The sequence below is a fragment of the Tiliqua scincoides genome, chromosome 3, assembly GCF_035046505.1.
Source record: "Tiliqua scincoides isolate rTilSci1 chromosome 3, rTilSci1.hap2, whole genome shotgun sequence".
Lineage (NCBI taxonomy): Eukaryota > Metazoa > Chordata > Lepidosauria > Squamata > Scincidae > Tiliqua > Tiliqua scincoides.
In genome coordinates this window covers 168,198,048-168,222,857 of record NC_089823.1, presented here as the reverse complement: position 1 = coordinate 168,222,857, position 24,810 = coordinate 168,198,048, and the positions used below count along the sequence as shown (strand labels likewise).

Sequence of the window (24,810 nt, the reverse complement as noted above, 5' to 3'; positions counted from 1 at the left end):
CGCGAGATTTCAGCGGGAACTCGCGAGAAAACAGAACTTTTAAAAGACCAACCAAACGCTTCCCCACTGGCGCATGCGCAGTAGGACCGGCAGAGGCTGGGCAGCGGCATGTGTGTTTAGCGCCACCCTGTTCTCGCCCTCCCCTCCCCTCCCCTCCCCGCTTGGCGGCGGCGCAGGGATCAACACCAGCCATGGCGGCTGCGGAGGAAGGGGGAACGGCAGCCCTGCTGGAAGCCGTGTCGGCCGGCCAGTTCCACGACCTGCTGCAGCAACCGGGCAGGTACGGTCGGCGCCGGCCCCGCGCTCTGCCTCTGCGGGCTGGGAAGAGAAGGGAAGGGAGCGCGGAGAAGCCTCCAGCAGCATCACCGCCTCTTTCAGGCCGCTTCTCCTCAAGCCCAGTCCAAGGCATGTCTATTCAGGAGTAAGTCCCATTGGAGTCAGTGGGGCTTACTCCCAGGTAAGTATGGGTAGGATTGCAGCCTCAAACCCAGTCCTAGGCATGTCTACTCAGGAGTAAGTCCCATCATAGTCACCGGAGCTTACTCCCAGGAAAGTGTGGCTAGGCTTACAGCCCACTCTATGCCTGTCTACTCAGGAGTAAGACCCATTAGAGTCAGTGGGGCTTACGCCTAGGTAAGTGTGGGTAGGATTGCGGCCTCAAGTCCAATTCTAAGCATGTCTACTCAGAAGTAAGTCCCATTAGAGTCAATGGGGCTTACTCCCAGGTAAGCGTGGATAGGATTGCAGCCTCAAGCCCAGTCCTAGGCATGTCTGCTCAGGAGTAAGTCCCATTAGAGTCAAGGGGGCTTACTCCCAGGTAAATGTGGATAGGAGGACAGCCTTAGGCAGCATTCACATGATCAATTAATGTGGGTCTGCAGCCTAGTCCTGTGCACTTTTGTTCTGGAATGAGTCCCACTGGGGCTGAAACTGACCTCAAGGCTGCAGTCCTGGGCACACTTTCTCAAGAGTAAGATCATATTGGGTAAGATTGTGTTCCTTTGGGGATGTTGGCTCCCAGGGAAGCATGCACAGCTCTCTGGCCTCCAAGATGCAGTTCTGTGTGGGCCCTACCTGGGATGAAGGCTGCAATCCTATCCACATTTACCTGGGAGTAAGCCCTGCTGACTATAATGTGACTTGCTTCTGAGTCAGGTTGACCAGGCCTCCTCTTTCTTAGCCTTTTGTCCTGGAAAAGAACTTAAATGTCCTCCTTTTCTCTGTGAGCAGGCAGCACATAGCCTTCTTGTAATGAGTAAATTATGCAGTTGTTACAATGAGTATCAATGAGTGAATTGTTTTAAATTTGATAATATAGTGTTTAAATTAACCACATGAAATCAATCTATGAGTGTCCTTAGCTTTTATTTTGTCATGTCCTACATTTTTCTTGGATGTCCTACATTTTGGGGTGCCTTGTCCTCTTTTGTGGTTATGACCCTTTTCTGAGTAGACATGCTTAGGATTGGGCTACTAAGGTCCATTGAGCCTGGGGTGGGGGAACTGACTCCCAATCAACATGCATAAGATGGGGTGATCAGAGATGTTAAAGGCCAGCGCTCACCCACCCACTCACCTGCCAACCTCAAATATTTCTGTGCATACTCATGTGGGAATAAGTGATAAATCAGTGATAAACTGATAAATCAGTGATAAACTCATGTGGGAATAAGTATCAGCTTATTCCCATGGTTGAGTTTGAACCTGAAATTTGTCTCATGTGTTAATTTCAGAGTCTAGTAGTCCATGATGAAATAATAATAGAAAAAAGTGCCTCTGAGTATGTGCAGAATGGCTTTTGCAGCTGTTTGGGATTGGGTTTGAGGTGTAGTCTGGATGACATGGCACCCAGTCAGGCTGAAGGCCTGGAATCTTCCCTTTCAGAAATTAGCATTCCCCTCCCCCCCAGCAAGAGTGTTTTAATATGTGGTATTATATCCACCAGCACCAAGTGAGGAGGAAATGTAAGGACATTTTCTAGAGAACATTCTTTCTCTCTGATCCTCCTCATCTCTTCTTTTTGGATTTGTCAGTGGGCTTTCTCTAAAATTTCTGAATGGCTTTTCTTCCTAGAAGACCATGAAGGTAGGTTTGCCAGGGGTAGGCAAATTCTGTTACCTTAAATGTGCGAGAGAGAAATACGGTGTTGGGACTTTGAAAGGATAAGACACTGATTGAGACTGGTGACATGGTGATGTTGTGGAAGAAAAGATGAAGAATATTCCCTTGCATATTATGGAACTAGGACGTACATACTATATGTACCCATGTTATTCATAACGTGTGAGAACCATACTTTTCATTTTGGATACAAATCTATTATACAACACCACAGTTGTCCTTGGGTTCCTGCCACATGTAAAGTACAGTATACAAGCATGTCTCTTTTATGTTATGGGGAGCACTGTGGAAAGAAAAGATATACGACTAGTTTTTAATGAAACAGAAAACACCCATTGTTCTAAAGTCTGTTAAATCAAGGTCAGTTGAATCAAAGGTTCACTGTATGTGAAGCAGCCTTGAGAGAAAATTACCAGTGAAGGATCAATTCTCTCTATTTTTATCCCTGGGCAGCACAGGACCAATGTCCCCCTGTTACCCTATAATTGTACATAAGAGGACAATGTTTACTTGGGTTTCTTGTTGCTTATTTTTAAAAATAATGCGTTTTCCTATATACCAGGGCCTTCCAAACCCCAGCCAGGGGGCCAGATTCAGGGTTTGGAGTAACCCTTCTGCCCTGTGATTGGAGCTTACTGTTCTGCTGGGTCACCGCATGACTTTCCTGAGATTGGGTAACAGGTATGCTTAGGGCAGTTGTGTCTGCCCCATATGCCCAGAGCTTCCCTGTCCCCCAATCTCAGTAGAAGTAGTGCAGGGATCTTGTGGAATGGTAATCTTCGATCTGAACAGGGGACTGCTTTTTTGTTATGCCGCAGTTTGGCATAACTGAGTTTGGCATGGCTGCTATATAGATATCAGTGATATGGCGGCAGTGAAGAAGGCCAATTCTATGCTTGGGATCATTAGGAAGGGTATTGAGAACAAAATGGCTAATATTATAATGCCGTTGTACAAATTGATGGTAAGGCCACACCTGGAGTATTGTGCCCAGTTCTGGTCGCCGCATCTCAAAAAAGAAATAGTGGAAATGGAAAAGTGCAAAAGAGAGCGACTAAGATGATTACAGGGCTGGGGCACCTTCCTTATGAGGAAAGGCTACGGCGTTTGGGCCTCTTCAGCCTAGAAAAGAGACGCCTGAGTGGGGACATGATTGAGACATACAAAATTATGCAGCGGATGGACACAGTGGATAGAGAGATGCTCTTTACTCTCTCACATAACACCAGAACCAGGGGACATCCACTAAAATTGAGTGTTGGGAGAGTTAGAACAGACAAAAGAAAATATTTCTTTACTCAGCGTGTGGTTGGTCTGTGGAACTCCTTGCAACAGGATTTGGTGATGGCGTCTAGCCTGGATGCCTTTAAAAGGGGATTGGACAAGTTTCTGGAGGAAAAATCCATTACAGGGTACAAGCCGTGATGTGTATGTGCAACCTCCTGATTTTAGAAATGGGTTATGTCAGAATGCCAGATGCAAGGGAGGGCACCAGGATGAGGTCTCTTGTTATCTGGTGTGCTCCCTGGGGCATTTGGTGGGCCGCTGTGAGATACAGGAAGATGGGCCTATGGCCTGATCCAGTGGGGCTGTTCTTATGTTCTTATGCAGGGGAGTGTAATGCACTGCAGCACTAAGGACTACCATTTTCCATATCCCTCTGTTTGGAGTTGAAGATCAACCATGAAGGCCCTGTTTTCTGGCTCACCACTAAGTGTGATTAGTTTGGGACAGAGCCTTTTTGTTGGCAATACTACAGACAGAGACACTTGATTGGCTGCCTCTTGCCACTCTTTAAGTCAAAGCTGAAGATCTTATTTCAGAAGCCATACCTGCAATGACTTAACATTTCCTGTTGTTGATTATTTTATCATTCATCCTTGCTGCTTTAAATTGCTGCTGTTTATAACCACGTGAATGTATATTTGATAAAGTACTTTGAAACAATCAAGATAAGAATTTGGTTGAAAAGGGGAATAAATTCATTAAATAGCTTTGATTGGAATTTTAGCCTTTTGGATGTACTGGGATAAGGCGTAAGGAATGGGTTAAAGGATCACACCTCCAAAAACAAGGAGCATTCAGAAATAGCTGCTCCTGTTTGAAAGGCTAGTTTTCTGTGAAGTAAGGTTGTTCCTTTGGGGGAGGGAGAGGATAAAGGAGCATGTCCTCACTTCTGAGAAGTGAAAAACAAAACATGTAGGAAAAAAAGTTGCTTACTCTTCCTTCTCTGATTTTGAGCTTTTGTGGCACAGCTGTGATGCTTTGGAATAAAGTGATGGTCTTTCATTTAAGAGAGATCTAGCAAATCGCTCCCTTTAAGGTTTACTAAGGAGTCTCACAGTGAAGGGATGCTTCACTTACCAGAACTTAATGCCATGCCTGGGGTCTGTAAACTTCTCCTTTTAAGTTGTTTAGTAGTATTATTCCCGACTGTGCCTTGTGTTGTAGAATGCTGGAAATGTAGTTCTTGACAACTGCTGTTCTTACTCTTGCAACTTAATGCCTGTTCAGTAAAAGTCCAATGACTTAATAAGAAATCTGCTTTGCTGCTGTAGCTCCCTATAGATTCTTTCTCTGTCACCTCAAGACAGACTTGATCTGGAAATAGCTTCTATTAAAATGCTTTTATTAGATGTTGTTTCCTTAGATCTAGTTTGTTGCTCAGCAAGAAAACCTTGGTGTTGAATGCTGACCTTGCTGAACAGGGTGTTTGGCCCTGAGGAAGTCTGGCAGCTGAGGTATATGCTTGGGATTGCACAAGCACCTGCAGTGGAAGAGCAGAATCACCTCCGCAGTTGGGGAAGGAAGAGGGGAACCAAGCCCAAAGCTGAAAGCTACTCTTAGTGAGATGGAGGGAAATTTTGCCATTGGCTCCAAAAGGACAAAGATTTGACCCAAACTCATAATTGTTCAGCTTGGCTCACTTACCAAGTGTAATTTAAAAGATCTGTTTCCCAATTTTATTTGCTTTTTCCTTTGTGAATTATCTTAAACACCTTTGTATGCAGTATTGGGTAGTTTCAGGGTAATTGTGTGTATAAAAAGGTATTAAATATCACTTTTTATTATTAATTATATATTGCTTTTCAGCCAAACATTTACATAGAAAAAGAAATAAAAAATGGTTCTCTGACCCAGAGGTGTGACTCAGTCTTAAAACATACACCGTCATCATCACTACCAAACAGCCACTGAGAAGATGCTGTGTTGGGATGAATAGAGGCAGTTGCTCTCCCCCGGCTAAAATAAGAGAACCACCACTTAAAAGTTGCCTCCTACCCCTGTTAGCAGAGGTATCATGAGGTTGAAATGTAGTTCTATGGTTCGTTTTCAGACTCTTAAGAAACATAAAATTCAGTGTACTGTACATTGAATTCATACACTGTAGTATCAATCAGGAGATAGGGAGAGGGAAGGTTTTTTACCTCTTTGCTTTTATGCTGGCTGGAAACTGCACCCCCAGACTGGTCTTACTGTCTTTTGGGAAATGATATGAATGGCAGGGTGTGTCCTTGCAACACTTAAAAGAAACCTGAAAACATTTCCCAGCACTCTCTCTAGAACTTCTGTGACTATAAAGACTGCTGCTGTTTGAGCCTGTGCTGCAGAGTGGTGATAAGGTGAACTGACAAGTTCAACATGCAGCCTAGGAAACTGCTCAGTTGGAAGTCTTTTGCATGTAGTCTGCCAGGAGGAGCAGCTGATCTTGAAGTCTGCCACATTTTCTAGTGGTCATAAATGAACTTAGAGGAACAGCATATACTACAGGTGTAAGTTTGACTAGGATCTCTCTGGACCAAAATAAGTAAGAAGACAAACTGCAGGAAATACATTTTGCCTTATATCAAATCAGATCATTTGCTCATTCTGCCTACTCCTATCTGTCACAATTGTAACTCTACAAGGCAGAAAGACCTGTTTAAAGAGCTGTCTAAGCTCTTTGGTTTCGAGATCTATGAGAGATCCGGGATTTAACTTGGGCTTTTACACAGTGGTTTCATTTGCTTTTCTTTTTTTCAATATCTTGTTGCTCATAAAGAAACTGTTCTGCAAAAATACTAGACCTCTCTGTGTTTCCTGTTTTGTCATAGGTCTTTAGTGGTGGTTCATTTTTGGGCCCCATGGGCTCCCCAGTGTGTTCAGATGAACAGTGTCATGACTGAACTGGCAAAGGAGCACCCACGGGTGACATTTATGAAAGTAAGTTGAATTGTCAGAAGTATAATGTGTTTCGATCTTGTGTGATTGCTGGCCTTTATGTGTGCTGCACCTGGAGAGAGGGAGGGAGAAAGAGGGAATTGCACCTTAACTAATTCTTCCAGTTTTTTCAGATTGACTAAAACCTTGAAACTGGGCAACCTGCATGTATTTCTGTTCCACAGTTGTTGCCTTTTCCTTTCTCCTTGGGTTGTGTGCAGGCTTTGGGAGAAATGGTTTTCTTTGTTTGACCCTTTACTACTAATAGGTGAGGGTGAATGGGAGACTCCTCCAACCACTGTATCTTTGTCATGCTGAATTTTCAGCCTGTGTATGCCCTTCCCAGAGGAGAAGAAGAAAGCATCAGTGGGAAAGATAAGCATGGCCAAAAGGAACTCCAATGTGTGGTGTTTAGTGAAACAAAGAAGTGAAGTGGTTGAATGGGAAAAGGACCCTTATACAGAAATTCACATTTCTCCTGAATGCTGTGATCCTCATTCTTGCTAGTGAGGAAATTTTTGAGCTGGACCTTGTGAACTGTGCTTGAACCTCAAGTGTGGTTCTGACCTGGATCAAGAAAGAGGGAAAAGGTCATCAAGATATGGGGGGGGGGGGAGAATGGTACTAACACTTGCTTGCTTTGCCTTTGATCAGCGTTCTCAAAGCTTTTCACTGCTCTGTCCCACTTTGTCAGTTGCGGCAGTTGCATTGCCCTTCAGAATGCCTTGTGGCTTCCAGGTTGTGCCCTCGAATGTAAGGCCACAAGGATGTGGCCTGGAATGATTGTGACTTCTGGGTCCGGCATTGCAACCTGTCAAAAATCAGGTCACAACCCACTTGTGGGTTGCAACCCACAGTTTGAGAACCACTACCTTAGATTTAAAATGATGAGTATTTTTCAGGAGCTCTGTTTGGTTCAGTTGCGATATGCACTTAATCTTACTTAATCTGCAGCAAACCACTGGCCTGCTTCCCTGGTTCAGTAATTCCTCCAAGACTAGTAAGATTCTGTTCAGTCAGGACATCTAATATGAAGTATATACAAGGTTGGGATGGGGTTGGTAAAATATTTGTATTTATCTGTAAGGCAAGGATCTGAAAATTGACTTGTTCCAAATTTCTCTTGGAAGGTTTGCTGTTACTAGCTTGTGAAGAAGGTCCACATCCTGTTCTTGTGCTGTAGCCAAGCAGCTAGTACTCCCTGTCTCTCCTTTAGGCCTAGGTTCAGGGTGGATTCTTTCACTGTATATTTCTAAATGTAATGCAGCTACCTTGCTTTAGTAGGTCGCTCCAAAGCTACCTTGCTCTGAGTTTGAAGCAAAACTTGGTGTAATATGGTATAAGATCATAGAAGAGTGACTTGTTTTGAGAGACTACATGTCAGCTTCGGCATCAAGATAGGTTGTGTAAGAATAGTTATTTAGACCAGTGCTTCTCAACATTTGTCCTCTGCCATACCACTTCACATGGTCCACTTGCCGGAAGTAACTGGCATTGACATCATTGCCAGTTACTTCTGGGATGGGAGGCCAGATGTGACACAACAAACATTGCTAAGAGGCTCAGGTGAATGGGAGGCTTTATCAGGTGTGGAAAAGCATTGGAGCTTTCTGCTGTTGCTGGTTGTGTTGCATTCCTGCTCTCACTGCCAGGTGGCAGGGGTCCTGTGAGTACCACCAGACACCATCTCAAGTACTACTGGTGGTACTCATACCACTGGTTGAGAAACACTGATTTAGACAGTGCTTTCAGAGTGTGCAGACTGCTTCAAATGTAATATCTTGATATGATCTTTACAACAACCCTGTCAAGTAAGTAGTATTGGCCTCATATTGTAGCATGGGGGGGGTGTCAAGAGGCTCAGAAGGGAGTGGCTGATATAAGACTATCTGGTGAGTTCCTGGTGGAAGCAGGTTTCAAATCGGGGGAAGTCCTCATTCATAGCTCTTTGCCACTACCTCACATCAACTGTCTGCCATGGGATCTGAGAGGTTGGGAAGCAAGTGGGATTGTGAATAAGGGTATATGGTGAAACTTTGGATTAGTGGATGAGGGAGAAGTGTCACAAAGATTATAGGGGCACTTTTGTGCACTTAGATGCGACAAATAATGCTATCCTTAGCTGAGGAACTGGATACAAAGTGGTATGAAGCAGCATAGATGCTGTGAGTTCAGGCTGGTGTGGGAGGCTCTGAATTCCATATATTGTCTTGAAATAAATAATAAAGTATTTGACCACCAAGTATCTAGATCAGTGATTTTCAATCTTTTTCATCCCACGTCACACCGACAAGGCACTAAAATTGTCGAGGCACATCATTGGTTTTTTTTTACAATTGACAAGGCACGCTGCACTGCCAGTGGGGGGCTTACAACCCTACTAATGGCCCAGTTAGTGGGGCCTACTAATGGCCCTACTAACTGGCCCTACTAATAAATGACCTTCCCCTAAACTCCCATGGCACACCTGTGGACCATTTGTGGCATGCTAATTGAAAATCTAGATTCACAGTTCCCCACACCGTGTACTGTGGTGCACCGGGAAACTGCAGCAAACTCTTAAGGCATCATGGGATATTTTAAATTTCTAAGGAAAACATACCAATGGAACTGTACAGGATCTGTGAAAAAAATTACTGAGAACTGTAGGGGATGCTGTGACCTCTGATCTAGATATATATTCATATTCCTTTGTTTTAGTTAGCCATTCCAGAGTTTTTTTTCTGCACGTAATGTACCTGGCAGTTTGGTTAAATTCTACATTTTTATCCTAGGGATTTGAGATTAAGAGAGTAATACAGGTGCCCCCACCCCATGTCCATGGATTCAGTTATCCGTGGGCTGCCCCCCGTGTCGTTAACGTTTAAAGGCTTAACACAGCCAAGTGTTTCTTGCTTTTACAGTGTACTATAGGCATGCAAGTTTATAGCACATGTAGGCATGCTGCTAGCAGCCTGAATGCTTGAAGACACTAGATCAAAGTTCCCCTGTATCTGAGGTTTCCATATCTGCGGCCGCCCTGGAATGGATCCCCCAAGAATATGCAGAGATGCCTGTACTGCTGTCTTAAAGTTCCTTTGATTTGATATAATGATGTTGCTGGTTAAGCAAACATATAGTCCCCTCCTGATTTTTTAAGGTATTTTATTGAGCTGACAAGGGGAAATACATCTTAGGATTTACGTAAATAACATGTTATAGCTGTGTGGATGTACTAAGCTAAATGCTTGCTGGGAGTTGGTATTTGTGTATGAATATTTACAGGTCCCAGTAACAGAACTGTAGTGGGCAAAAAAAGATGAATGCACTAGACCTAAATGCTGTTTATTCTAAAAGCACTTTGCCTCAGTTTAATGAAACATATTTGTGATTATAGTGATAGGAGGCAATAGGATAACCAGCTGTGTATGTTTATGGTTTAATGTGATTTCAGATAGCCTTGTGTTCTCATGTAGTGGCTTCAGACATTTTGTAAAGCAGAAAAAAAATGGTGTTAATTTTCAAAACAGTTTTTAAGAGAATCCGTAAAACTGTTTTTAATTTTCAAAAATCTTAGCAATTGCCTGAGCATATTGAAACCTGCTGTGAGGAGTGGGGAGTTGTGTCATCCATGGTTTTATGCGAAGTTTTTTTTGCAAATGGCAATGGTAGATTTCAGCGTTTAACCTTGCACATGATGATAGAACTGCACAGTGCTATTAGACTAACTTGATATTTGCAGAAATGGTATGTTTTTGGTATGTTGGATAATCCGCTGTAGTAGGTGCCTCTGTTTTGGTTTAAAACCAAGCTGAAATCCCCATTCCATTTACAGGGAATTAAATTCCATACTTTCAGTGGAACTTAGTTTCAAATAACTGTGCATGCCATTTGGTATTTTCCCCCAAAGAATGGGAAAACTAAAAATCTGTTGAAAGAATTGCTAGAACTTACACCACATGCAACTCTTGCTAGATCCTATGTAAGAATTTCTATGTTACATGTCCGGCCTCACTTAAACAGAGCTTCAAAATATGTAACAGAATCTGAGTGCAGTGTTTTTGGCCAAAGAACTTTGGACTTGATTGTACGGAACAAAAATGATATTACTATAAAATTAGTAGTATTCATAGTTGATTGATATATTATTATATTATCAACAACTGTTAGTGCAACTTCCCTATTGAGTCTGCCGTGCAAGTCTATAACTGTACTGCCTAAAGTCAAATTAATTATAATCTCTTTGCATATTAATGGTAGCAATTAGAGTGTTAATGTTGTGTTAGAATGAATTATGATGGAGAAAGGAGAAACATGGAAGAACAACTAAATTAAATCTAAAGTTGATGACTTTCTTGGCCTGGGGAAGGTGCTCCGGAGTAGGCCAAAGACAACCAAGCAGACACTCAATGCAGGCTTTTCCCAATGCCTGCTTGACTGTCTTTGGTCTGCTCAATGCCTTGTCGCAACACTTCATAGCTGGGCTAGGCAGTGCAGAGATCAGAAATTGTCTGGCTCCATGGACTGGTGCCTCACTGGTGCCATGGGTGGCAGGTTTTCACAACCCCTCAAAAGTCAGACGGAGACCCACTGGTGGGTCATGACTCACAGTTTGACAACCACTGCCATAGAAAATTCAAAAATGGTGGTCCCAGTACAGGCTATCTCAGATAGCAGCAGTAGATACAAGGTTTGTAGTCTTAAAATATTGCAGACCCCACCCATTGATTCACCCACCAACCACATATTTGGCATTAGTAAGCAAGGGTATATAGTTATATGCACTATCCTTGCAGGAAGTTCTAGATAATCAGTGTTCCTGCTGACATGGCTTATGTGGTCACACACACCCCTTTGCTCATTAACATTGAATGTACGGCTGGTCGGTGTGGCCAGTAGACACATAGGTGCAGCTATCAGGTGTAGTCCCTCTTTTTCTTCCCCTATCTTGTGTTTACTGAGCATGGGCAACATTTCTTCATGCTGAAGAGTCAAAGAGTTAAGAACTGTAAGGCTGCCTGATACATTTTCTCCCTCGATCCACATATCTCCTAATCCAAACAACTCGACCCAGTTGATGGGTGGAAAATCGATCCTTCAGGTCTTGATCCTGTGAATATTTGATTTACATTTTCAGCTCCAACTGTGTCTGTAATTTCATTTTGAGCAAATGGAGTAATATGGCGCACTAAATGTTGATATCAACATTTGCAGATTGAGCCACAGTTTCACCACTAAGCAAAAGCAAGCAGTATGGCTTCTGTACGCTAATGTACACCCACTTTAAATGTTTGCTATGATGTTCAGTTTTTTCACGTTCAGAACATACATGCCATTTAGTAGCATATATTATTACATATACACTGTGAAAATGTTACTCATTTCTTACCAGTTAGTTCTGAACATGTTCATGTTTTGAGTGTTGACTATCTCGGTAAGTGTTCAAAAGCTTGTTTGCACTAGTGAAAGTTGACAGTTCCCTACTGTGATCAGTGGGGTAAAATATAGCTATTTTGGGGGCATTTGCAAAATTCATCTTGGGTTATCAGCAGCTGCATATTAAAGGGGGGCATCAGCCAGCATTTCAAATGTTTGCTGTTACATATATAACTATCACATACGCACACCAAGTTAATACATTAATTCTGGTGTTAAGTTGGTTAACAACTCTGGAGCAAACTATAAGCCTGAATATTTGGATAACTGGTGAAAACCAAGTGTCTATGAATGTGTTAATCTTCTATATATGTGCGTGGAAATTTGTTTGCTGCTTGCATTTTCTAAAATTTTGAATTTGCCCATCTGTTTAGGTTTCTGGATGACTAGTCTACTAATATCTGGCAGCCTCGTAGGAGTTAAAATGGCAACTTAGCAGGCATCAATAGTTTATTGAAGAAATACTCCTTTTTTGTTTCATAATTTGCAGAAGGCTGCAAATGTCAGTCATGATGTACTGCCTCTTGAAATTAGTCAATAGAGCAAACAGCAAGAATTGCTGTGGGCAGAAAATAAGCACTGTAATCATGACATAACTGGGGTCAGTGATTTATGGATTTCAATATAGTAGTAGCTGCATATGATTGAAAATTTACTAGGTCACTAGTGCACCAAAAATTTTATTCACAGCCTCCAGGCATCTTTTGAAATGTGCAACAAAATAAAAACCTCTGAACCTGTTTTGACACTGCAGGCTCAGTGGATGACAAGGCTGCCCTGTGAGTTTCATTTAAATGCAAATGTGTCACAAACTTTTGCACTGAAATCCTTTTTAAACATTTAACATGACTTAAGAAAGAACAGTGTAGATGAGATCAGCCAGTGGAATCTCAACTATAAATAAGGGTGTGAAAATAAAACTATTTTATTTATTTTTTCAAAAAAAGCTGGATGCCGAAGCAGTTCCTGAAGTGTCGGAAAAATACGAAATTACTTCTGTTCCAACCTTCTTGTTTTTTAAGGTAAGCATGTTTTAGTTGGGCTTCTTTGTGTACATACCATTTGGGTGCTAGAAAATGCTTATAAGGATGTGCTTTGTTTGCTTACTGTTCAGATAAGGAGGAATCTTTGGGGAAACATCTGATTAACTTGGAAATGCCAGGAATTTGGAATACCATCGCTCTCCATTGGGCTGGGACCCAGTTTAAATAACTGAGGCTTACCTGTGCTGAAACTCACAGAAGTGTTTTACTGAGAGTGCAGGTTGTCCCACTAGACAGTTCCTGAACCTGCAACAGTTTGTGATACAGCTGTTTCTATCCATGGGCTATTTGTATTGATGTGGAAACGATTATTTATTTGATTCCCAAGTTCACTGTAGTATAGCACTTCCAAAACATTTTAAAATGTAATTATATTATCGTTGGAGTATAATGCAGCAGAATTAAGTCCCCTACATACATGTTAGTGCAGTTTACTCCCTTCTTCTTGTTGTACAGTCCAGTTGACAAATGGTTGCATATCAGTGCTTGGTGGAATTCATCTGTGGCTTTTAACCTATGGTGGATGAAGATGGGATGACAGTTCTGTTTCCAGATAAGGGCTTTTTCAAAGCATGTACATGGACATGTTTGGGAAGTTTATAGCATTTACCTAGACTGCATTTCTCTGTTGGTAGAATTCCCAAAAAGTGGACCGACTAGACGGTGCTCATGCACCAGAACTGACCAAAAAAGTTCAACGCCATGCGTCCAGCTCCACTGTTCCAGCTGGTACTAATGAAGGTGCTAAAGAGGACCTTAATGTGAGACTCAAAAAACTGATCAATGCTGCGCCTTGCATGTTGTTCATGAAAGGAACACCTCAGGAGCCTCGTTGCGGTAAGGAGCAGGACATACTTAAATAAGGGGAAGATGCGAGTAGTTTTATTCATAAGGTTGGGTAACTGGTATCTGAGTGGCTCCATCCTGCTGTTGGGAATACTGTCTCAATACCCATTGAGACAAATGAGATCCTTGTCCAAGTCATCAGATCAGTGCACCCCTGTCTGTTGCTGCTCTTTCCTTTCTGGGTTTTCCTACTCTTCGTTTGCCATGGTCCTGCCGCACCACACGATGGCTCATGATTTTGCTAGATTCAGGACAGTAGAATGTGGTTGCTAGGTAACAATAGACCACCTTAAATAGCACAAAGGTTAGGACCTGAGAGAGGCACAAAGGAGAACAGTGGGACTGTGTAAATCTAAGGCTGCCTGGGTGCTCAGATGTCCAAGTCCAGCAATAGGGATAGATATATTGGAAACTAAGGCTTGAGCTCTGCAATCAAGTAAGGGCAATGGGTCTCAAACTTTCTGAATGTGGGTCCAAGCATTCAGGTAAGCAGGGGGTCCCAGATGTTGTCTTACCGACGAAACCCAAGCAGGTAAAACAATATCTGTGTTTAATCCAAGATGGAAAAAGTCATTGTACTGTGCAGAAGAATTATCCAAAATGCATGTAAAGTTGCAGGAGGTTTAGTCCTGTGGTTCAGACCTGAAGTTTCCTGCAGAATCTGTCACTAGAGAGCATCAGGAGTATTTTGCATGTATGAATGTGTACCTGTGAAGTGCCATGCAGTGCTCTCTCCTTTTAGGAGGGAGACATGGAGTGGTGTGTGTATTCCCAGCCAAGCTGTGTTAACAGCTGGGCAGCCTGGCTCTTCAGAGAGAGAGAGAGAGAGAGAGAGAGAGAGAGAGAGAGAGAGAGAGAGCGAGCGCTTGTGCACATGCACGGGACAGTTTTCCATTAGAGGGCAATTGCTAGTTGCATCAACAAGTGGTAAATTCCGATTATACTATCATTTGAACATTTTAACATACAGGTATTAGAGTGAGTATAAAACTGTACAGGTAAGTAAGGGGTTCCTAACTGCTGTTCGGTTACAGTAAATGAGCCTTTTTAGATCAGTTAACGCTTCTATAGTTGAGCCACTAAGAGAGTTGCCTTGGCTGTCCTGTCTTTATCCATAGATGCCTTCCTGGTCAGTATTATTGGTGCTGCACTTCACAGCTTATCTTTGTTGATAGAAATGACCAATTCACAATTGGTTGCTCCTCGTTTCCTCCAATCCCTGAAGGGAGACCACAGAGGGTCACTGTGATGGTAACCTGAGAGGGTTAACTGTAGCCTTGGTTGGGGGGGGGGGTGAAGTAGCCCTCCTTTCTGAACTCCCTGAGTCTTTCTGCAGGGGTCAGCCCACTCAGCATATCTGTGTTTGCAAAGCAGCTCTGGGCTCAGGAGAGGTCAGCTGGGAGCTTCTGCACACTGCAGCTTGTGCAGAAGACGCTCCTGATGGGTTGTGTCCAGGCTAATTTTCATACTAATAACAGCTTGTCGATTGTAACCGAGTGTAATTGGGAGCTTGGTGCAGAATCAGAAATCCTTGTTATGTTCTGTATTTCACCACTTCCAATGGAAAGCCAATGCATAATAAAGTTAAATGAGGTCTATCCCCTTGGCTCTGTGCTCACAGGCTTGTTGCTTGCTTACATCATTAGTATTATAATTGTGCATAGCATTCTATCACTAGCAGTGCAGCCGCCGCATTAGTCTTATAGTGGTTTGCATGTTCACATACGTGCATCTCGGTCGTACTTTCATTAGCTTTTTGTATTGCTCAGATGTTGTTTGTTCAGAAAGTCAGCCTGAATCTTTTTGTTATGGGAATAAAGCGGTGTTGGCACTTTATCCCTAAGCATAACATTTCCAGCCTGCCACTTTAACCCTTAAAAATGAAACACCACCAATCAATCTTTCTTGTCTGCATGTAGTTGCCTACAGGTAAACTGAAGCGCGCTCTCTCTCTTTCAGCCTCTTACAGTAGAAATGAGTTAATATATTGGCAGCAGAATAACCATCAGCAATCAGCCTGTAGCTGTTTACTAATGAACTCCCAGATGAATGAATGAAAAAAAATTCAAGATCCTTGTTTCACTCGAGGGTGTACAAGAACTTAATGTTTCAGTTGTGGGACAGAAAGCAACTTCGATGCCATATAAATAAATGCTAGTTGCTTGTGGCTACACATGCAGATTATGTAGACCTCCAGCTACAGTACAAATCAAAAGTAGTGGATGGATTTGCCAGGCAGAAATCTTGCAAAGGTTCTTTTGTGTCTTTTGCCTCTAAAAACTTTTTTAAAAAATCTGTTCTTTTTAAAACCCCATTTGTTAGAGCCATTTGAAAACTGACAGGAGCTTTTCATATATTGGTAGACAAAGCTACTTTGGTTTATATAGTTTGTCACTTGGGGAAGAGTTTTCTTTTAAGAAGAGAAATGTAAGACCAGAGAGAAGAAAGTAATCCAAGATGACCTAGGTTGTCATTTCAAAGCATACTGCATACTGGTTTTGAGTATTTTTGCAGTTCTTTTACCTGGGAGGAGAGTTAACCTTGCAGTTCCTTTTGAATCTTGGACGAATGGGGCTAGTTGCGCAAAACAACCTGTACAGACCTGGGACAAGAAGTGCTTCATGCAGGCCTAAGTAGGATAATGTCTCATTATGATTAGAACAGATTTCATTCATAAATTGAGCTGCAGTCCTAAAAATGCTTTCTGCTGACGGAGATGGAACCAAATCCCATATGTACACAGTCAGCATGGGTGCTCCAGCATGCATTTTAAATGGAAATTTAAAAAGTGTTTATTGCAGAACTTTTTGGGCCCTGTCTTGTGCGGTAGTTGTGGGGATGCGAGTTGTACTTAAATACATCTGCCCTTGATATTAAAATAATATATCGTAATGCTTTGATTCAGCATGAATTGTCTGCACATTCAAAAGGATATTATGTCATGTGATCTTGCTTGATTGAGTTCATGCAGATCCCTTACACGCAAGTGGTCTGTATTGTCAAGTGGATCATGCTGATTGTTTGTGGAGGGTTACAGTGGTGTGGAATGCAGATGCGTTTCCTCTTTCTAGCTTTCCATAACCATCTGGGATGTCAGGGCTGATGCATTGTTCTTCTGTTCAGTAGGTGTAGATCTCTGCACCCAGCGGTGTGTGTCCAGCAAGATATTTGTTTTCAGTTATGCATCTGAGCCCGGGTGTCTACTTATGGAAAGACACTTTTAAATACCCTTTGGTGGCCCAGGTGCTTTATAATTCTTACCCAACAGCCACTTCATGCATGGTTCACCCCTCCTCCTTTTTAAGGACTGTAGAGGGGAAAGATGAACCATGCAGAGCAGGGGTGTCCAAACTTTTTGGCAGGAGGGCCACATCATCTCTCTGACACTGTGTCGGGCCGGGAAAAAAAGAATTAGTTTACATTTCAAATTTGAATACATTTACTTAAATGACTATAGTAGAGATGAATATATTAGACTTATATGAATGAATAAAGGTCTTGCAATAGCTCAATGCCTATAAAAGACCTTGCACAAAGCAAGACTGACCTTTCCTTCGCTGTGGCTGCTGCTTCACAGACATAAAACAGCAGGTGATAGAAGGAGCCCTTGTCCCACAGCACATGCGAGAGGTTGAACAGTTGCCCTCATGCTGAGAGCAGTTGCATCGGGCCAGCATGGGCTCCAGCAAGTCTCCAGAAGGCCAGAGACTTTGGAAACTGGGGAGTCCCTGCCGGCCAGATTAGGAGTCCTCAAGTGCTGCAAGCAGCCATTGGGATGGGTTTCAGGCACCCCTGATGTAGAGGAAAGTACTGAATTTGTGGACAGCAGCAAACAGGTTTATAGTCTGTATTAACCAAGCCCTGCAGTTTTCCTTGGAGTTTGTAGAGCAGGTATGGTCCTTAGGACAGCAGCCTGGAGAGCAGAGAAGGAATAAAAGTTGCAGCTTGGATACTTATGCTGTAAGGCTGTGTTAACCCAATGCACAGCATAGTCACTACCCACCTAAAGAGTGGTACTCTTGGCATTTTTTATAACATTTGCAATTATGAATGAAATGGGATTGAAGCTAGATCATCAGTGCCAAAGAAGCCCACCTTCTGTGCCAAGTGATGAGTTTTCCCAGCATAGATTGTGCAGCTTGAGGATAATTTGTCTTGTTTTGTGTCAGTTGATTTGCCCTTCCTGACAATAGGGGAGGAGGAGGAAAGGACACTGAAGTCCTGGTTCCTGAAAATCTTATTCCGGCACCACACTGGTTTTATGAGTCTTTGGGTGTGACTCATGCATTCTCCAGCAGACCTTAACAGCCTTTTTTTATTAAAAAAATTTTTTTTTTAAAAAGGTTACATTCTTAGGGCCCATCTGTGCAAAGCTCTAGAATATACACAACATCCTGAATTAGATGATGATCCAGTCAAGCATTCTTTTGGAAGTTTTAGATGTACAAATTGCTTCAAGTTAGGAAGCAAGTTACAAATTGTGCTACGAAGACAAATCTTTGTCTCTTTATCAGTAAGTTCGCAGAGCTAAAACTTTTTGCAGAGCTAAAACTGCCCAGGCTGCTAGAGGACATTCAAAGCACAAGCTGTTCTTAAGTAAGTTCTGTATTTATGGTCAGTGTTGATAACACAAATAAACTTGGATCACTGTAAGTCCCTTCTTTGGGGGATTGTTTGTGTTTAATATGAACTGTAATATAGACTATGGAACACGGAGTTCTTTAAAAGTGGGACAGCCTCATTAGTGTGTGCCTCTCTTTCTTCTGCAGGCTTCAGCAGACAAATAGTGGAGATTCTTAACAAACATAATGTTGTGTTTAGCAGCTTCGATATCTTTTCTGATGAAGAAGTACGTCAAGGTCTGAAAACCTACTCCAGCTGGCCTACTTATCCGCAGCTGTATGTGGCTGGAGAACTTATAGGTGGACTAGATATTGTCAAGGTCAGAGCCTGTGATCTTTTGATATTGATCAATGTGCATTTAAAAAGGATGTCATCTGTTTGCTGTGAAAATGATGTATATTCCTTTTTCCTTATGAACTCAAAGCAACTTTATTTTCAGGAGCTTGAAGCCTCTGGAGAATTGGATACCATCTGTCCCAAGGCACACAAATTAGAGGACAGGTATAGTCTATCTTTTATTCTACTAGTGTATTGTCATGACAGTATATTGCATGTATTTAGGATTGAGTATTGAGTTGAAGGCCAGTGGAAAATTAGGGTGCACCCCCCAGCTCAGTTTAGGTTGGGTTCCTTGTACACAGTAAACAAAACTATCCAAATAAACAATGAATTCAAATGACTAATGGGGTGTTGTAATGGGGGGGGGGGGGAAACTATTTAGCATGGTGAAAAAGCACCTGCTTTGCATGCAGAAGATTCCAGTTTCTATCCTCGACATCTCCAGGTAGGGATGGGAAAGTCCTGCCCTAATTTTTCCTGGAAAGATGGAGACTTGGAAGCTCCTGCCAGTGTTGTGTTGAGTCTCTGGAAGGCCAGAGACTTTGGAAGCTGGGGAGTCCCCGCAGGCCAGATTAGGAGTCCTCAAGGGCTGCCAGTGTTGTATACAGTGTTGTATCTCCATAAGGCAACTGTATGTCTTCTTAATTGATCACGTTCAGGGCACTCTCTCCTTTCAGCATCCTGTGGTGTAGCGTACTTTGTCCTTGCTGTACCTTGCACATGAGTGTTGGCCTGAGCCAACACAGGTGATTGTTCTTCTCAGGTGTGGCTCTCAAGCAGTATACCTGCGTTCTAAAAATGAAAGGAACCTTATCGCCCCAGGTTTTGGTTGCCTTGCTTCTTAGATGTGCCTTTTTTCAAGAGTGTTCAGTTTAATCCTTATTCTTCCTTCTCTAGACTTAAAGACCTGATCAATAAAGCTTCTGTGATGCTATTCATGAAAGGAAATAAACAGGTAAGGCATTTTGGAAATGATTTTGTTAACACTTTGGGCTTTGGAGCGCAAACAGGCACCAGTTCCTTTTCTGGCTTTTGTAAATAGTATTGTGGCAGTTCATGCTGACTTCTCTGTGTGATCATCTACTTACATGTACGTGGGCACTTGACCATTTAGTGAGGTTAGTGTGAAGCAGGGAGCGCATGTGGGGAGCTGGCAGCTACCTCCATAATTGTGACAAATGGAAATGGTGTAGCCATGAGTAATGGATTGTTAAATTAAAACTCTCTTGTTCAGTCTTGCACTGAAAGTGAATATACAGTGGTGTGTCCTGAGAAGGGATTTTTGGAGTGGCTAGACGTCTAACTCTGATGGTTTCAGTCTCCAAATTTTCTGTTCCCCAGTGCAGTGATTTTCAACCTTTTTTCATCTCATGGCACACAGACAAGGCATTAAAATTGTCAAGTCTTCATCAGTCTTTTGCATATTGACAAGGTACACCATGCTGCCAGTTGAGGCTAACATCCCACATTGGCTCTACTAATAAATGACCTTTCCCCATATTCCTGTGGCACACCTGTGGACTGCTTTTGGCACACCAGTGTGCCACGCCACAGTGGTTGAAAATGACTGCCCCAGTGTGAATGGAACTTACCATTCCACTGGAGAGCCTGTTACCTTCCTTTCTGATTTCCCAGCTTCCCAGTTGGATTTGGAGGGCTTGGGGGTGGTGGTTTGGATTAAGACTGAATCCACAGATGCAGAACTTGCTGATTACACAGGCCCCCTGTAATCTAACCTAACAACAATTTAAAAAAAATGTTCAGATTTAGAAGCCCCATCATTTAGTTCCCATACCCTAAGAGATATGGATACCCCAGTTAAGAATCTCTGGTTTAGGAAAAGACAGATAATCCCAAGATTGTGTTCATAGATTGTAAAGTTTATTTGTGGTTTCCAAATGCCAGTTTACAGGTTGGGATGGTATATTTTGTTTTAAGGCACTGGAAAGCAATACTTTTCAGAATTTGTTTTACTGTAGGTAGCGAAGTGTGGATTCAGCAAGCAAATTTTAGGAATCTTAAACAATACTGGGTATGTAAGCATTTTTCTTTCTTAACTGTCCCCCCCCCCCCCCGGAATAACTTTCTATGGCACTAGAGCTGATCTCTGTGTGAAATTTGTTGGTATATATGGATTGGTTTATATATTGTTGTTTTCTACAATTTATGCTCTTATCTATGTGTTTTCCTTATTTGGATATTTTGCTAATAAGTTCATTGTTAGTATTAAATTATCTTAGCTCTTAAATTATCCTGTTTTCAGAAAATTTTTAAATTGATAAGAAAAATAGAAACTAGTGTATTCTTGTTTAATAAGTGTCTTGTTTTTTTGTTTTTAGTGTTGAATTTGATACATTTGATATACTGGAGGATGAAGAGGTATCTTGTTCCCTTGGCTCTTTCCTATTAGTCAGTTTAGAAATCTATAGCATGGAACATTGACTAGGATTATTATTTTTTAAGGTGCGACAAGGATTAAAAAAGTATTCAAACTGGCCAACCTACCCACAGTTGTACGTGAATGGAGAGCTTGTTGGAGGGCTGGATATTGTTAAGGTAAGCAGAGAACTATTACCTGACTGGTCCATAATAATTAAAGCAAAAATGTTCTTGCTACACTTCGCTGAGAAATTTCATATTCTGAGAAGGATCTTTTTTTCCGTATTAATCCTTATTGTACCAAGTTTCAGGGCTGTAGTAAGAGTATACCATCCCACCTAAAGATGTTTTTTGGTTTAAAAAGTGTCTTTTTATTTGTGTTATGATGGCCTCCATTTAAAGAATGAGAGCTCTTTTTTTAAGGACAGGAATAATTTTAGTTATACAAAACATATTATTCATTATAGCAGCTGCTAACTCTCCCCGCAACCCTGCCAATGCAGTAGTCTTCTAAAGTCCACTCTTTTGATCCTAACAACTTTGAGTCTGCACACTCAAAAACTGGCTCAGGGTGAATTTTCATGACTGTAATTGCCCGTGTGCTGACTGAAAACAAAACACATTATGATAGTGAGTAGAGCAGAGTGATTTAAAAGAAGGTAAGAAGTATTGTAAAGTGATCTTATAAAACAGCAATCATAAGTGACCCATTGGCCTCTAAGCAATGGGCCATTGCTCTTCTAAAGACCCTACTATACTCATAATCTATCGTTGCTGGAAGGTGAAGTTTTTGTGTTTTGTTTTTTTTAAGGAGCATTTAAGGATGAAAATGCACACATGTTCAGGGGACAGCTCTCAAATCCATACGTGACCCTGTCACACGGAAATGTAGTCATTTCTTCTTCGCATAATCATGCATGCACAAAATGGCAGCTAGCCTCTCTTATTACCTCTCCAAACTATGACCTTGTTACAGACCAATTGAGCATACAACAGCAGCTCCTTTGCTTTCTTTTAAAGTCTGGAAAATCACACTGTTCTCCTTTTCCGTCCTTGTAACTAAGGAAAGCAAAAGGAAAGGGAAGACGGTAGAAATGCTGCACACTCTCAAATAACTGTAGTTAGGTGGTCAGGCTTGATTCAGACCAGGGCTTCAGTCACCTCAGACTTGCAGTTTTAGACCTCTCAACTTTTACATTGCCTGTGATGTATGTTGATTTTGGTTCTGAGAAACTCCCCAGTTTCCCCTTTAATGTATTTGAAGCTCCATGCAGTAAAAGAGGCTGGCTATGGCTCTGCTGAGTTTATTCACTGATGTCCCTGTTAACTATTCTAGTAGGCTATTAACGTGCTCCTTGCTGCCTGCCCACCTACAGTTTAGTCTACTTGTGCAGTACTTCCGGTTATACAGTACACTGAGTTTTTTCCTGTTGCTCCTTATCCAAACTGCTGTAGGCTCTGTGCCTTGTTTCAGCCAATTTTAAAAGGATGGCTAGTGGATCTTGGTTTTTTATTTTAAATACAATATGCATAACTCTTCTCCCCTTCCCCCCATCACAATTCCTTTTTTGATTTGAAACCGAATGACTAACTTGGCTTTTCCACGATTCTATCATTAGTTTAATATATTGGTGAAAGGAGCCCTAAATCTCCAGTGTGCAGCTGCATTGCCTGCTCATGTAGTGCTGAAATGTATTTTCTTGACAGCAGTCAGTTACCTTTCTGTAACAACCATTCCCACCCACCCACCCCTGGGTGCATTTACAGATTTCATTTGCTTCTTAATTTTAGTTTTTGACATTGGTTTTTCTCAAATAAGGTGATGACATTTTTCCTAGCAAATTGTGTCATTCCTGAGGAAAGGTAAAGTTTTATTGTATACATTTTTTGAAAAGGCCCCAAAGCAACAAAAATAGATCTGCATTTTTTACAGCATGTTCTGATACTCTGTGTGTGTGTGTGTGTGTGTGTGTGTGTGTGTGTGTGTGTGTGTGTGTGTGTGTGTGTGTGTAGCAGAATAAGCACAAGCTTCTATACTTCTATACACTGTTGAGCCTATTCTTGTCTTGAATGTTTTATAGCCAATACCATAGGCATTGTAACTCCTGGGAAGACCAAATCAATAAATCTCATTAGGTTTTAAAAATAAGTTGCTGTTACTTAGCCTGTGAAGCTGATTTTGTGTTGCACATATTTATTTAGCAGTGTACTGCTTTAAAGTCCTATTTTTATGCCCTGTACATAAAAAGAATGGAAAAAATAGCAATTTCTTGTGCATGTCACTGTACCTCCTGTTAAAGTTGCTTTTTGAACAGGTGCTGTGCATTTTGTGGAATTCACTCTCGATACCATTCCACCACACAGTCAGTGATCTGAACTGAGATACAAAGTGGAGTTAAGATTCACATTTTAGGCATTTTGGAAGCTTTTGGTGTGTTTCACAGCATTTTTAAACTACAAAAGGATCTGTTTATGTACATTCAGCTATGCCCAGTTAAGAACCCCTTTTTTCTCTATAGTCTACTCCTCCTTGCCTTTGTTTTAAACGTGATAAGATTCTACAGATTGAACAGTGTTATTTTGTGTTTAGAAGATGGCGCTCAGGCCAGAACTGTTTGTTCACAGCCTGTAAGGGAATATGAAATGAGCATGTTTCCTGGTGGATAGCAATGACACCTGACTTCCTCCTCACTGCTTCAGCCATCTGTACTGGGTGAACTGAGATTGGGCTGGGAAAGGCTGGTCTAAGCTGTTGCCTCCACCCTAAAGCTAGAAACTCCAAAGAGAGATTTCCACGAGAAGACTCCCAATTTAATAGAGACCCCCGGAATCTGGGGATCCCCTGAAAACCAATTGTTAGCACAGCGTGGTCTGGTCGATGGAGCAACATACCCCCTCCCCAAATGAATGGAGGTCAGGCAGGTAAACTGCAAAAGTAAATTGTTGCTGGCTGAAAAATCAAAACACTGAAGAGGAAAAATGCAGGGGATAAAAACTAACAGCCTGGAGGAAAATGAACAAAAATCTTGACATGTTTAATTGGGTAAGATTCCTACCCTACTGATTCACGTTGTTTCAGGATCCTGATTTTGTGGCAAGGTGAACTGGCAAGTCCCCTGTGAAGTATCAGATGCTTCTGATGTCAGACCAGGACAAATGTGAAAAGGTTGTGGGATTGGTTATAGGTTATATAGGTTATATAGGGTGTGGTAACCTAGCTTTCTGTTTGTACTTCATCTAGTTAAACTCCTGAGTTGTTGTTTGAAAAAGATTCTTTATGTGCCATCAACCTCTGAGAGTTTTTTCCCCTATATTTCCAGGAACTAAATGAAAATGGTGAATTGTCATCTGTTCTGAAGGGGGAAAATTAATGCCAATAGACACTTAATGAAGAAAATTGAGATAAAAACCATATGATTCATTGCACTGGAACAATTCATGAATTAGCCTTGAAGAAATTGAACACAGGCATCCGACTTCCTCTTCTTACTTCACAAGGCCACGCCAGAGCTGTACTTCAATGTAGGTTTTTGATCCAATCACATAAGGTGGTGCACATCTTCAGATTGAATTAAAGTTGGAGTGTTCCAAAAAGTGTGTGGTTTTTATTCTTGTGCAATCTGTGTCCTGTTCCTCAACGACTTCAGCAGCCTGCGTATTTAAAATGCTTTGCCTTTCAGTATAAACACACATAGGTAAAGACTCTTAATAGCTTTTTGATCCTTTTGGTTTGATGCTCTGGGCATACTGGGATAGATGCCCTGCACTCGGATACCGTGACAAATAGCAGGAAGAATAAAAGCAGGTAACGTAAGTGCCGGCATTTTCCAATAGGTATGTTTCA

At 41.8% G+C, this 24,810-nt stretch overlaps 1 protein-coding gene across 1 annotated transcript; it reads left to right on the top strand.

The window, feature by feature from the left end:
- Positions 1-96: 96 nt before the first annotated feature.
- On the top strand, positions 97-24,560 carry GLRX3 (glutaredoxin 3). Its single transcript, XM_066620172.1, has 11 exons — positions 97-280; positions 6,216-6,324; positions 12,684-12,758; positions 13,415-13,616; positions 18,395-18,567; positions 18,688-18,749; positions 19,485-19,542; positions 20,567-20,619; positions 20,927-20,966; positions 21,051-21,143; positions 24,287-24,560. The coding sequence occupies exons 1-11, from the start codon at positions 192-194 to the stop codon at positions 24,335-24,337; spliced, it is 1,005 nt and encodes a 334-aa protein (XP_066476269.1). The 5' UTR covers positions 97-191; the 3' UTR covers positions 24,338-24,560.
- The last annotated feature ends 250 nt before the right edge of the window (positions 24,561-24,810 follow it).